The 15,926-nt window shown below is 39.0% G+C and overlaps 1 protein-coding gene across 2 annotated transcripts in view; it reads left to right on the forward strand.

The window, feature by feature from the left end:
* The window catches only part of DENND5A (DENN domain containing 5A), an 84,115-nt gene that overhangs the window by 58,637 nt on the left and 9,552 nt on the right, over positions 1-15,926 (forward strand). For both annotated transcript variants that reach the window (XM_090264135.1, XM_090264141.1), the window contains exons 11-15: positions 103-234; positions 3,702-3,854; positions 10,852-10,936; positions 12,151-12,235; positions 12,710-12,838. In XM_090264135.1, the coding sequence (XP_090120261.1) occupies positions 103-234; positions 3,702-3,854; positions 10,852-10,936; positions 12,151-12,235; positions 12,710-12,838 (584 nt within the window). The remainder of the gene's footprint in view (positions 1-102; positions 235-3,701; positions 3,855-10,851; positions 10,937-12,150; positions 12,236-12,709; positions 12,839-15,926) is intronic.

Consider the following 15,926-nt stretch of genomic DNA (forward strand, 5'->3'; position numbering starts at 1 on the left):
AGAAAGTGCTGGGTGACAGTGCCCTCTTCAGGCACCATCAGTACTGGTCGCCTATAGTTTGTGTGCATGGATAGAGTCTTTTAATTTTTTCGTTTACTATAGAAGTACATCCAGGAAGCCAGGAATATGGGCAGCACCATCCGCCAGCCCAAACTGTCCAACCTGTCCCCGTCAGTGATTGCCCAAACCAACTGGAAGTTTGTAGAGGGCTTGCTGAAGGAATGTCGCAACAAGGTGAGCTTATGGACGCCTCTGTACGTGTGCTCTTTCCTTTGACCACCAACGTGAGACCAAGTTTCGGCTCTGAGTGTTCTTTCTTGGTTTTAAAAATATTGTTATTATGAGATAGTATTAATTTCAAGATCCTGTTAACTTGGAATTAGGCATATTTGTTTTAAATAAAGTAAACCATTAATCAAGAGCAAGAGCAAGCACACTGCTTGATATAAACTTAATATGTATTCTTTAAAACTGAGAGAGATGTAGTTTTGAATTTTAGATATCAACATTACTTGAAATTGTTGTAGTTGAATTGTCTTCAGCAGATTAGTCTTACACATATGAAAATGTTTTTGCCTCTGTATTAATTTGATGGCAGTGATTTCATATGTCTAAAAACAAGAATTTGTGAATGCCTACTATGTGCCGGGTCAAAGTGTGTTATTTAGTTTAAACTTGTGTGGGATGTTTTTCTCAATTCTACAAAGAGTCCTTTTTTTAAAAAGCTTTATTGAGAATTGATATACAAAAATTGCCCACATTTAATCTATACATCTTGATGAGTTTGGACATATGCATGCACCTATGTATGATACTATTACCACAATCAAGGTACTAAACATATTTATCACTTCCCAAGTTTTTCTTATATTCTTTTGTGGTTTTTGTTTGTTTATTTTTTGTGATAACACTTAACATGAGATCTATTCTCTTAATATATTTTAAAGTGCACAATAATATATTGTTAATTACAGTTATTATGTTGTATAACAGGTCTCTAGAACTTTCTCATCTTGCATACTGAAATTTCATGTCTATCCAGCAACAATTCCCTATTTTCCCTCCCCCTGTCCTCTGGCAACCACTATTTTATTCATTTTGAGTACCTCATATAAGTGGAATCATGTAGTATTTGTCCTTTTGTGACTGGCTTATTTCACTTAGCTAATGTTCTCTAGATTCATCCATGTTGCTGCAAATGTTAGGACTTCCTTCTTTTTAAGGACCAAATAATATTCCATTGTACAATCTGTGTATACCACATCTTGTTTATCCAGTCTTTTGTTGCTGGACAGTTGGGTTATTTCCATATCTTGGCTATTGTGAGTAATGCCACAGCAAACAGGGAATGTGGGTATCTCTTTGGGATTCAGATTTCAGCGGTTTTTGGTATGTACTCAGGATTAGGATTGCTGGATCAAAAGATAGTCATTCTTAATTTTTAATGTTTTAGTTATGAATGTAATTTCTTTTCTAATAAAAATGTAGTCTTCCAACCAAGACAATATGCCACACTTTTTAGGACAATTCAACTCACTTGGTGTCTACTATATCCTATATATTCGTTGATGAGAAGAAGGGTTTTCCTGCATTTTCAGATTGTGAGTGATAGTCATTTATAGGATGAAGTCAAATATACTTTCTGTTGCAGAAGAAATTATTACTGTTACAAGTTAGAAGTTAGCATGATATATCAGTACTGATACATTTAAAAAAAGATTTTAGTTATTTTTTATTTTAGAGAGAGGGGAAGGAAGGGAGAAAGGGAAAAACATCGACATGTGAGAGAAACCTCAATTGGTTGCCTTTTGTACTTCCTGGCCTGCAACCCAGGCACGTGCCCTGGTGGGGAATTGAACCAGTGACTTTTTGGTTCACAGGCCAGTGCTCAGTCCACTGAGCCATACCAGCCAAGGGCCAGTACTGAAATTTTGAATTCAGGTGTTTTTTAAAAAAGCTTCTATAGGTTCACTCTGAGCCATCTGTGATTTTCCATATAATATTGTCTTTTCTACTATCAAGAACATTGGTGATGCTGCCTTTCTTGAAAGGGGGCTTTTCTGTTGTCTCTGAGATTAATTTTCTAAGCTGCTGGCATTCATTCTCAAGTTTTGAGATGCATACCAAGTCAATGACAATGTCCTTACTTGCATTACCTAGTAGGTCAGTAGTCAATGACTATGAAATACATCCCAATTTCAGAGATGTTAATATGCAAAAAAAGTACATCTTAGAATTGAAGAAATAGTAATCAGTCTTAACACCACCAAGTGTTGGCTAGCATGTGGAGCATCAGGAACTCTCGTACTATTGGTAGTGTAGGTTGGTATGACGGCTCTGGAAAACAGCATAGCATTATTTAGTATTCTTCTTATAGGTGTACTCCCTAGAGAAACCTTTGTAGCATGACCCAGGAGATACGTGCAGAAAGTTTACAGCAGCACATTTTATAATAGCCTTAAATTGGAAACAACCCAATACCAATTAGTAGGAGGATCAGTAAGTAAATTATAGTATATTCATATGATGGAATGCTACGTACTGATGGAAATGGACAACATTTCATGTATCATGGAGTGAAAAAGCAAATCACAAAAGAAAACGTACTGGCAAAACTGGACTACATGGTTTAAGAATGTAAATATAGGTGATAACTATTTCCTAGTCAGGATATTGATGGCTTTTAGATTGAGAAGGTGATCAATTCAAAGGTATACATGGACAATATTTTATTTCTTAACCTGGGTGATGGTTGTAATAAACAAGATGTGTGTGTGTACCTACACACATATACATATGTATATGAGATATATTTCACAATAAGAACATTAGAAATAGTCACATTGGAAAGAAGTATGCCAAAAGTGTTAAAAGTTGTTGCTTCTGAAAGGTAGGATTGGTGGTGATTTCCCCCCTGCTCTTTAAATTTTTATATGTCACAAAGTTATAGCATGGCTAAATCTTACTTAAGAACTTAGATTCAATATTCAGTTAGATGTAGGTTCAAAGGTCAGATGTGCTACTTCTTTGCTGTGTGATTTTGGCAAGTTACTTTTCTTATCAGTAAGTTGAGACCTCAATTTCCTTATCAATTAATTGGCAACAATAATAATACTTATAGAGTTATTTGGAAGCTTAAATGAGATAATGCAGTGCTTAATATAGTACCTGACAAATAACATTTAAAGCTGAGATTATCATTATACAATGCGTGTGTTTTGTTTTTGTTTTTGTTTTATAATAAGCACTTAAAAATTTTTACCTAAAAGTAAGTTATTTCTCCTCAATTTTGTTATTCTCTTGATAGGTACTTGAGATTTATTTCTAGGGATTAAATGCTTGAAGGTTTGTTTAGTAAGGTCAGTTAAACAATGAGGCTCAGAGAATGAGTGAGCATGACTAAAGGGTTTTATTCAACTCTTCATCTCATAAATGCAAAAACGGAATCCAGAGTGATGAAATCACTTGTTCAGGGTCATACAGTGATTGCTATGTTTGTATCTTCTTTACTAAACTTTTAAAGACTGCATTTCATCATAACCTGACCTATATGGCAGAGAATAAATACACTCTGTGTATCCGAGTCTCACTCATTTTGTCCATTCCCGCTAACACACATGCTGTGCAGGGCCACAACCCTCTCCTGCTGCATGTGATCCTGTTCACTGTGGTTTTCTAATCCTATGACTGATTCCTTGTAGACCAAGAGAATGCTTGTGGAGAAGATGGGCCGAGAGGCTGTGGAGCTAGGGCATGGGGAGGTCAACATCACAGGAGTAGAAGAGAACACCTTGATTGCCAGCCTTTGTGACCTCTTGGAAAGGATCTGGAGTCATGGGCTACAAGTAAAACAGGTACCAAATGTGTAGCTTCCCTCTGCTGTGCAAACTGTTTTTCTATTTTCACTTACTAACTTTCCCATGCTTATCCAGCTGGTTGGCTTTGAAGAATGGTACATAGTATGCATGGACAAATTTTGCTTTTATGCATTTTTAAATTTGAAAAGAACTTGAAACATTGTCAAAAGCAGTTTTATTTTGGACAAATTAGAAAATACATATAAATATCCAGCAAATATTTATTGAGGATCTACAGTGTGCCAGGCACTGTTATGGGCAGTTTAGATACCTTAGTGAACAAAACAGACCAAGATCTCTGCCCTTCTGGAGTTTCCATTCTCCTGGTATAGAGACAGTCTACCACATCTGTCCTTCAAAACTTTTTTATCTACACATATACCCATATACAGGAGTATATTTGAAAATCCAACAGACCCACAATGAGATACCTTTTCACACTCACTAAGATAGCTAAAGTAAAAGAGACAGTGAGAGGTGTCAAAGAGTATGCGGAGAAATTAGAACCTTCATACATTGCTGGTGGGACTGTAAAATTGTACAGCCACTTTGGAAAACAGTCTGGCAGTTCCTTGAAATGTTAAACATAGCGTTGTGACCCAGCAAGTCCACTTGTAGCTATGTATTCGAGAGAAATGGAAACATATGTCTACATAAAAAGATGTACACAAATATTCATAGCAACATCATTCTTAATAGGCGAAAAGTGGAACGTCCCAAATGTCCATCAGCTAGTGAATAAATAAACTAAATGTGGTGTATTTGTACAATGGAATATTATTCAATAAAAGGAACTAAAGTATGGACACATGGTACAACATGGGTGAACTTTGAAAACTTATTAAGTGAAAGAATCTAGTCACTAAAGGCCACATATTATATGATCCCATTTGGGCAAAATCATAGACAGAAAGTAGGTTAAAAGATGCCAGAGGTGGGAGGGAGGGAGGGAGGACCAGAGAGTGACTGCTTGTTAATGGGTATGGGGTTTCTTTTTGAGGTGATGAGAATGTTCTAAAATTAGGTAGTAGTGATGGTTGCACAACTCTGTGACTATACTAAAAACCAGATTTTCTTTTGGTACAGAAAATTACATACTTTATAAGTGTGGATTTTATGGTAATGTGAATTACATCTCAATAAAAGTGTTTTTAAAAAATCCAATGGGATTGTATTATACATAATGTTTTGTAACTTGCTTTTTCTTTTGCCTCGTAATATTTTTTCCATGTCCTTAACTAATTTTTAGGTGATATTATAGTAAATATTTAAGAGCTCAGACTAAATCAGATAATCCTGTGTTTGATTCCCACTTATTAATTTTATGAAACTGAGCAATGTACATAGCTTTTTTAAGCTTCTGTTTCCTCCTATGTGTGATGGCATTTTAAAAGTACTCTCCACTATTGGATTCTCATGAGGATTTGATAATTCATGTGAAGCCCTAAGCTGAGAGCCTGGTATCTGGGAGGTTCTCTGTGAATGTCTGTGGTTATTGTTCTGTGTTATTCTATAGATTTGCCATACTTGAATCAATCCCTTTTTATTGGTCATTTAGATTATTTCTGACTTTTCAGTATTATAAACAGAACTGTGATTAAAGATTTTTTTAAATGTTAAAGATTGTGTATCACATCCCTAAAATTTTTAGAGTCCTGTTGTTTAAGTAGCAACACTGTGAGCTTTGGAGTCAGAAAGACTTGTATTTGAACCTTGACTTCACTGGATGACTTCAGTGAAAATCTGTGATTTTTGACTCTCATTTCCCTTATCCATAGTACAGAGTTATAAAACCTGCCTTGTGGGAGTGTTATGATAATTAAATGTAATAAAAATAAGTACCTGGCATGTGATGGGTATATAATATATGATACTATTATTATGCTAGGTTCTATATGAAGAATTTGTTTCTTTCCTTTTCTTTAAAACAAATGAGTAGAATATCATTTTATCATCTTCCTTAAAGTTTAGCAAGCCTGGCACTGTGGTTAAGTAAGCTCTTTCAGCTTTTTGGTAAAACATATGCCCTCAAAACTTTTTCATATTTGCCATGAAAATCTTGAAGCATTTTGAAAATAAACATATAATCATATGTTCTAAACCTGTCCTCCGAGGCCTGACATTTGTACTCTACAAGAATTCCCATAGCATGGGGAATTTCTTTTGGAGCTCATTTGATCCCCTCTCTCAGTTTGGATATACAGAGACTACTTGTTTGGTGAGAAACCAGTACAAAATAATGGGGGCTTTTTTATTGAGGTTCTATTTTCTGAATCCTGCTTTTGGAGCACTGAAAGTGTCACCAGAGTGAAGTGAGAGCCTATGGTTGTTGGCAGGGCATGTATGCCCTCAGGAACACATGTCCACTAGGGTTGACCTTGACTGCTGTGTCTGGTTTCTACAACATGCTCCTTAGACCTCCACTTTGCTGGCCTGTGTGCAGAGCACCTTGTTCCTGCTGAGACATCCTTTCAGTTATGTTCCCATCCAAAGGTTATAACCTGGTTACCTGGTCAGAGAACTATCTTATCTCCCTCTTCTGGGCACCTTACTGATCAACTACCCATTTTATTTACTTAGAAAGTAGAGGAAACCCAAACAGTAGTTTTTGCTGCTGGCTTCCTACTAAATTTTGTTATTAGCCGTGACTGTCTGCATGGAAGGCTGCCTGCAGCAAATTCTCATAAGAATCTCTGTTATCCTCACCACTCTTTGACTGTTGATGACATAGTCCAAGGAAATGGGCATCCTAGTCTAGTATATTTATCTGACACTAAGAGGTGAGGTTTGATTTTATATAATAGTTTTGTAATTGCTGCCATTTGAGGACTGGTAAGTAAAAAGGGGTCATTTCTCACCCTTTATGCATTGACATTTTTGGAAAATCTGGTACTAGCTATATATCATGTGGCCACATCCCTGAATGGGTAGTTAGACTGTATTGAATGCTGCAGTCTCTGTCAGTCTCTGTCAGTCTCTGTCAGTCCCTGTGCAAAAGAGGAAACAGAGTAATCCATGTCTCCTGCACTTGAAGGGTCCCAGTGCCCTGTTACTGAGCTTCAGCTCAGCTGCTGTTTTCTCACTCTTGTCCTTGTCCTTGCCCTTGCCCTCTCTCCTTGACTAGTATAATCATTGAGAGCCTTGGCATCCTTCTGAAACAGTGACCCGGTGTTGCTCTTGCCTTTGGTTTTTCAGTGTCATGGCATGTGAGGGCTCTCTGGTGACCAGCCGTGTTTAGTTTGTATCACACACATACAGTTCTTTCAAGGGAGGCTGCCTTCCAAGTCTGCCTAGATGCTAGGAATATAGTGATGATTAAGCCAAAGTCCCTGCCCTTTTAGGAGCCTACTCTAAAGGTCTTGATAAATGAATGGATGGATTTCTAGAAGTTGGATTACTATCTCAAAGAGCATGACTATTTTAAGCTTTTGTATTATTTTCTACATATTTTGTATTTTAAATAACAGTAACAGTGTATAGGAGCTGTAAGTCTCCGATTTTGCTGAACATGATTTTTTCCAAATATTTGGTATTTCAATGAATTAAAAAATGCTCTTCTCTAGTTTTAACATGTGTTTTTAAAAAATTGCCATTGAAGTTGTTGGGTTTTGTTTTAAGTCAGTTAAATCATGTAGGAACTCCAAATATGCAGCAGGTGTATGTTAACAGCTTGCTGATTCATAGATGAGGGCTTTCTTCTACTTAAATACTTGATTTTTTTTCCACCCAAAATAGATCAAGTTGGTGGATAGAAGCAAAATATCCCTTGATATTCTCAAGGGAAAAATCTTGAGACCTTAAAAGTCTCACATTCATCCCAGAGCATAAAACTTTTTTCAGAAGGTACAGCTTTCAAAGTTAAACGATCTCTCTCAGAAGCAGTCTGTATAGCAACATTGTTAAGAGCAATGGTTCTGACATTAGATGGTCGTAAGCTTGAATCCCAATACTTTACTTACTAGCTGTGTGATCTTTTACAACCTTTTTATCCTCAATTTGCTCTTTCCTAAAGAAAATGAGGATAAGGATACCTACCTTAAAGGATTTTTGGGGAGCGTTAAGTAAAATATTGTATTTTAAACATTCAATATAGTTCATAGCATACCTTAAGCAAGACATGGTAGTTTCTATCATTATTATTTTTAAAAATACAGAACTAAAGTAATTTATAAAATTATAGCCCCTGACCAGTGTGGCTCAGTTGGTTGGGCATCGTTTTACAAAGCAAAAGGTCACCAGTTTGATTTCCTGTTGGGGCACATGCCTGGGTTGCAGGTTCCATCCTTAGTTGGGGCATGCTTCTCTCCCTCTCTTTCTTTAAAAACAAATAAATAAAATCTTTAAAAAATATTACAATAAGTCCTACTACTAAAACAAACATACCACATTTGTAGTATATCAACTATATAGTAACACTTACCATGAATCTGAAATAAAGTTTTTATTAAATAATGAGAGTCGCTGTGTACTGAAGGATGACTAGAAAGAGACAAAGCAGTTAATTGCTGGGTGCCCAGCTGGGCTTACTCACTACTGAGGCAAATTGCTCCCTTTTATCAGGCTTGCAAATGCTGTTCAGATGTGTGCCTTGGTAAAATGACAAATTACTACATGACTCAAATATAATAGGGAGGGGCAAAAGTAGGTATACAGTTGTAAGTATGCAAAACGCAAGTTTATTCTTGAATTATTATTTATTAATTATTGTATTATTTTCCATACGAACAACTGTAAACCTACTTTAGCCCCATCTGTAGTTTAAACTGCAAATGCCAAGGTTCTCTTATGCTGACTATATCTCAGCCTTGCAGTTAGTTAACAGCCTACCTCCCTGTAGGCTTCTTCAACTGTACTTTCAGTAATAGTAAATCCTCATCGTAGTGATGACTGGTTCTCCCCAGCCTGCACTAAGGGCAGGAATGCCTTTATTTTTTATTTTTTAAAAAACATGTTTATTGTTTTTAGAGAGAGGGGTAGGGAGAGGGAGAGAAACATCGATTGGTTGCCTCCCATACACATCCTGACTGGGATTGAACTCGCAACCTTTTGGTGTACGGGATGACATTCCAACTAACTGAGCACACCAGTTGGGACAGGAATGCCTTTATTTTAGGAAATTCAGGAGCTATCCTAGAATCTTGTAGACTAGATATCAGCTCCTCTGTGCAAAACTCATCATGCTCTACCTAGACTGACCTTCAGCCAGCAACCCATTTAGAAGTTATTTGCTTTTTTCTTTCTTATTCATTGGTCCACTTGAATCTCTTTTGACCATGTCCTTCTTGTTCCTAGCTGGGAACCATATTTCTGTTCTTTATATTTCTCCAGGATTTTAGTAGGGGGATATGAGGCCTGCCCCTAAACAAAAACAGAATTATTTTCTGGAGGACAGGCCCCTTGTAGTATAGGATTCCCCCCTCCCCTAGGTGAGTGTTGAACCAATTGTATCAGTGTATAGCTGATATTTTTGTGAGAGGCCACATTCGACTTCAGTGAATTTTTTTTTTTTGAAGATTCTTTCAGTGCGTTTGCTCATTTCATGATGGGTGATTTACAAGCTCACCTGCCCACACTGTGCTGAGTGTTAAGCAGTTTTTGACCCAAAACAGCATGACCCCCATGTCCCACCCTCCCTATTCACCCAATTTTACCCCAAGCGACTTTTTTTGTTTGTTTTCCTGGATGAAAAAGTCCTCAAATGGGAAACATTTTGCTGATGTGGAAGAGGTGAAATAAAAAACAACAGAAGCACTAAAAGGCATCAAAATCGACAAGTTCAAAAACTGTTTTGAGCAGTGGAAAAAGGTCTCAGTAGGTGTATTGCATCAGATAGAGAGTACTTTGAAGGTGACTGAAGTTTAAATAAGAATAAACACAAAAAATTTTAAAATATTTATTTATTTTTAGAGAGGGGGAGGGAGGAGGAAAGAGAGGGAGAGAAATGTCAATGTGAGAGAGAAGCATCAGTCTCTTGCCTCTCACATTCCTCCAACTAGGAACATGGCCTGCAATCCAGTCATGTGCCCTGTCAGGGAATCGAACCAGAAACCATTTGGTTTGCAGGCTGGTGCTCAGTCCACTGAGCCACACCAGCCAGGGATAAATACAGTTTTTTATAAATAAATTCCATTTTTTAGGGGGGAAGGGTCCCCCTTCATATGTGTATACATTGCATCCAGGTGTACTCTGAGATAAGAAATACTACAGTAAGTCCTCACTTAACATTGTTGATAGAGTCTGTGACTTTAAGCGAAATAATGTATAACAAAAACAGTTTTACCATAGGCCGATTGATGTAAACAAGAGTTAAGTTTTTGTGGTATTTCATCAACAGTACAATGAAATTCCAGTACAATGATCTTCCAGTCAGGGCACATCAGAGAAGGAAAACTCTGACTCCAAAAAAACCTCCGCTGCCTTGCGGCATACCTCTTCAGGGGAAAGGCTAAGGGAGTAAACCCCGACAGAAAATCCGGAGCCGGAGTCCCTAAGGCGGTTTGACGCTGTAGTCAACACCGGCAACTCCTGCGGCGCACCTGAAGCCAAGCTGTATTGACTCCGTCTTTCCCTTGGACCCTTCAGCTGTGAAGAGAGGGGGGGTCTGCTGCATGGGCAACAGCAGACCCTCCATATCACCCTGCCCAGGCTCTGTAGCTTCAGCTTCACTGGAGAGGACACTCCAGCGTCATCGCAAGATGTCGATTCAACACGGGAGGAGACAGATACCGTGTCACTCCCGAGTCGGACTGCACAGCCATTCTCGGCGGTGCAGATAGACTCTTAAGAAGCTACACCATCGTCTCTCGAGACGGACGGCTGCCGATGACGACAATGAAACAACATTGAACAAAACGTTATTTGAAGACCTGCTACACAGATACTTTTTAGCAAAAGCCTGAATCTATGTGTTTAAATTATCTTTGACTCTGTTCACTGGATATCTTGGCCTCTGGAATCAAAAGTGATAGGTATTTTTCCCTTGTGTTCGTTCCAGGGGAAATCAGCCTTGTGGTCCCACCTGTTACATTATCAGGAAAACCGGCAGAGAAAACTCACATCAGGAAGCCTCAGTACCTCAGGTAAGATGGCCTCTGCACCATTGGAGAGAACCCCGTCCACCCACATTCCCATCCTGTACCCTACTGGAGAGTGATCAGCTGGAGTGATCCAGGTCAATGAAGCCTTTGCTCTAATGTTTTCTTTTTTTACAAATTAAGCCACTGGGCCCTTTGAACCATAGAGCATGCCATAGCCAGGGAGTTTGCTTTCATTATATACCCTTTTGGTCAGTGAGATAGAAGACTTGTAGCAGCAAGAGGCCAGTCTTAGAATTAGAATGACTTTGTTTTAAAACTGATTTTAGAGAGAGGAAAGGGGTTGGGGGAGAGAGACAGACAGACAGACGGACGGACACACACACACACACACACGAAGAGAGAGCAGCATCTCTTTTTCACACCATCCTTCATTCTCCTCTCTGCCCAGGAGTTTGTTTACCATTTTTGGATGTTCTTACCTAATGGTAAAGATCAGTTTAAATGGGGGTGAAAAGATAGGCATAAACTCAGCGTTGTCTTTGCTCTTGAACTAGTTGACCTCATCTAGCACTGAACATGGGGAGAGTAGTTGGCTGAAAACCAGGTACAAGAGCTCCCTAAGTAGCCTTTTAAGAGTTTTTGGTCTGCTTTCTGGATATGAGAGCAAAAAGTCTTCTCAGGAAGTGTATAGAACTTAATTGCTAAGGGATAAACTATAGTCAAACATTCCCAACAGCTAAGTAATCAAGATACTAAGTTTTAAACGTTGGGCCAGACATACAGATATAAATATATTCTATTTAGAGGTCCGGTTTTTTGGAACATGTTCTTTAGAAAGCTTGTTGGTTTTTTGCAGCCTATTTTGAGGCAAGAGCAGGACAAGAGTAGTAGCTCCAAGTGGAAGCACTGCTTCCATGGATTATGATGAGAACATGCCAGATCAGGAGCCAGAGGATCTGACTTTGCTACTTGGTGACTGGAGAAAGCAGCTAACCTCTCTGAATTTCAGTTCCCTCCTCTGTGATACATTCTTTGGCTATCTTATAAGTTGTTAGAAAATTAAATGAGATAATATGCATAAAAGTATTACATCTGAAACCTAGTGGATGCTCTATAAATATTCATGAAATGATTGATCAAAGTGTTACCAAAGCAGCTAACTATTTCCTGTAGAATTTTGTGATTTGAGATAAGAAGGGTAGTCAGCAATTTGTATAGTCAGATCTTTTCAGACATGACCAATTTTTTTGTTCTAGGAATACTTGTTGATTCAGAACGGAGGAAGTCTGATGCCAGCTCAGTCATGTCTCCCTTGAGAATCTCCCTCATTCAGGATATGAGGTCAGTGTGGGCTCATACATAAGCCACTAAAATCCTGTTTCCAGTTGCTGCTTTATGGGTCCACTTTAAAAAGCAGGGTCTCAGTGACCTGGGCTTCTACATCTCAGTTCATCAGGAAGCCCTTCTCAGTAGTCTTGTGCTTCATGATGCATTTGTAGAGCTGTATAAGCAGTTGGGTTTCCTGACATTTTTGCAGAATTATATCAAAGTATCTCAAGACCTAAGGGCTCTGGGTTTAACCTGATTTTTTTTTGAGAGCTGTGCTGTAAATCCCCTTCCCTCCCAGCCCTTTGCCAGGTGAGCCTCTCTGGCAAAGCTACATGGAAGTCCAGGATTTAGAGAACAAGGGAGATGTACACTCCCAGGATGGGATTGACTGTCTCACTAGGTCTCCTTTGCTTTTCAAGGAAGGTGTTGGTAGTGCGTTCATCTCTCACCCAGCCTCCACTTCCTTTTTTTTCTTTCCCCCTATAGGCACATCCAGAACATCGGGGAAATTAAGACTGACGTGGGAAAGGCCAGAGCGTGGGTGCGACTATCCATGGAAAAAAAGTTACTTTCTAGACACCTGAAGCAGCTTCTCTCAGACCATGAGCTCACCAAGTAAGGCCACTCCACCTGGAGCAGATCCAGGCTCTCAGGAATGGCGAGGGGTTGGAAACCCCTGTGTGTGAAGGGCGATTGCTCAGTATGTCATTACTGCTGTATTCAGCTAAACTCAAATTGCATATGAAAGTTTTGAAGCATTTCCACTTCTCCCTCCTTATCTGCAAAAGAATAATTCTGCTATATTTGTTTTCCACACCTTCTCAATATGCCTGTCCCTCACTGGCTACCTCAGAGTTTGGGGGCTCTGCCTCTCCTCACTGCACTCAGGTGACTTGTGTACCTCTTGGGCATGGGCATTTTCTTAGTCTCTTTTCTGTCTTGGGGAGGGAAGGATTGGAGGATTACAAGGAAACTTCTAAGATACTCCCTCACCTCTTTTGTTCTCTCCTGAGCCAGGGGAAGCCCACAGGAACCAAGTCCTTGTTCCTCTCTGGACCTTGCCTGAGTCTCCCTAGAGCTTAGAAGGGCTTTCAGGTGGCCCTCTTAGGCCTTTCCCCCTCACTTGTCACTCCTGAGGAGGGAGGGGAGAGATTCCAAGGCTCTCATACTCCCAGGGACCATGAAAGCTATAGTTTCCTTCTTTGGATGTTGTAGTTTTTGCATTCTTTCTGTACCCAAGGTACTGCCCCTTCTCTGCCTCAGACTACCACCTCTCTGTCTTCTCCTGTATATAGTACATTTGGCTCTTTTCTTCATTGGCAAGCCTGTTGGGCATTTTTGCTTAGCATTTCCTTAGGCATCATCTTTCATGGTATCATTTATTATGTGACCTCCCCCTTGATGATAAAGCAGAGGACATTTTGTGTGAGCCAGCTGATTAAAGCTGCAGAATCTATTTTTATTCAAAGTAGAAATATACATGTTTTAGACTTGTGTGTGTAAAGCACAGCAAGAAACCAGGTTTAAAACCTTGGTAGGTTAGAGAGCTCATCTTGAGAGGTTAGAAATAGCAATTCTTAAAACATTTAAATGCCAGGGACAAAAAAGTTAAGGAAAACATTTGAAAATTGAGAGGACAACTACAAGAGAACAAGTGAACATGTAAGCCTGGTGTTTGGAAGAGACACGTTCACACGCCAGGTTCTAGAGGACAGTGTAGCTGTAGCTCTGTGGGCACCAGGGCCTGAGGGCAGGAGTGTTCCCTGCTGCCAGTGTGGCTGTCATCTGCTGGAAGAGGCTGCAAGGCAGCAGTGGGTCAGAGAGGCATCCGAGAGGGGGTCAAACATGGAGCCTCCGAAGTCCAGGACAGTGGATAGGTCTAGGGTGGATGAGCTGAAAGGCCTGGGCAACAGCAAGCAGGGCACAGACCTTAGTGAGGAGGCTCATCTTGGTTTCTTTAAACTGCAGTCCTGTTAAAGAAGACAAGCTCAGAACTGACATACTATATAGTAACTCGTCACCTGGTTTTGACTACTGTTCTACTCTAAGCAGAAAACGAGAGCTTTGCTGCCATGGATTGCATTTTGGGTGGGACATAGGGAAAGAGTATGGGGCCCTTCATCAAAACCTGCCCACTCTTGTCCAGGCTGGGTTGCTCAGTTGGTTGAAATGTCATCCTGTAAATCAAAAGGTGATGGGTTCAATCCTTGGCCAGGGCACATACCTAGGTTGCGGGTTTGATTCCTAGTCAGGATGTGTATGGAGACAACCAATCGATGTTTCTCGCATCTGTTTCTTTCTCTCTTTCCCTCTCCTTTCCTCTCTTTCTAAAAGCAATGAAAAAATGTCCTTGGATGAGGATTAAAAACAAACAACAGCAAAAAAACACCTGCCTACTCTTCCACCCTGTCCTCTTATCTTTCTCTTCAGTGTGTTTAACCCTTTGGGTGCCATGCGTAATTGCTAAAATTTGTGTGAGAAATGCCAGGCTATTTTGCTAAGAAATGCAGAGTTTGTGAAAAATGTCTATAAAAACATTATTATTCATAATAATTTGCTACAAATTTCACAACATATAATAAATATACTCTTCTTTTTTTTAAAAAAATAATTTATTTGTTTATTTTTATAGAGAGGGGAAAGGAGAAAGAGAGGGAGAGAAACATCACTGTGTGGTTGTCTCTCACTCGTGCCCCCAACTGGGGACCTGATGTGCAACCTAGTCATGTGCCCTGACTGGGAATCGAACCAGTGACACTTGGCTCGCAGGCTGACGCTCAATCCACTGAGCCACAGCAGCCAGGGCAATATACTCTTTTTTTTTTTTTTTTTTTGTAAGCAGTGTTTTCTGATGCAATTTAGCAAAAAATTTATTGTGTTAAAATTATTTTCTTATAACAATTATTTTAGAAAAAATTAAGTCTTCCCTTCAATATGGCTTTTGAAGTTTAATATATGGCATAATATAAAAGCTATGATTATAGTTTGAAAAAACACATAGCAACATGGATAACGAGCAAGAAGTATGCCAAATACTGCATAAATTTTTTTAAAAAGAAAAAACTTCATAACATACAAAAAAATGAACACAAACGGCATTCATATTAGAGACATATATCAATAGATATCAACAGTGAAAAATAGTTTATAAACAAGAATGAAATGCAAAAACAATACAATAATAGTAAAATGTTTATATATTAACATTTGTGGCTATTGACGCATCTTGGGTGCAGCCCTTTGTCACATCTCACACATATTGTTCTCAGCCTGATTTTTCTTTCTGGTGTTGAGCATTCCTTACACAGTCTTAGCTTTGTTTCTGGAAGCATCTTTATGCCATATATGTGAGAGGGACCTGGTGGATTTTCTTCATTACTGGATTTGTTAACAGTGTCTCTAACCTCATGCCATTCTCTGGCAAGCTCTTCTATTATGGAGGTGTTGAAGTTCAATCGAGACGTTGGTTTGTTCCCACCTAAAACATTTTCCTTATAAAGAATGTAGGCATTCAGCAGCTTTCTTGATAATACACTGAACACAGCCCTCTTCCAATACTTTAGTGTTCTTCTTTCATCCAAATACACGTAAAGCATCATATCATGCACACTGCATAGAGTTTTGACAATTATTGCGAAGATAAATTTAATTAAAAGGGCCGTTTAAAATGTAAGTAAAAATTATAACAATTAATATGTCAGTA

This window comes from Furipterus horrens, unplaced genomic scaffold, assembly GCF_987537825.1.
Source record: "Furipterus horrens unplaced genomic scaffold, mFurHor1.1.pri manual_scaffold_2, whole genome shotgun sequence".
NCBI classification, from domain to species: Eukaryota; Metazoa; Chordata; class Mammalia; order Chiroptera; family Furipteridae; genus Furipterus; species Furipterus horrens.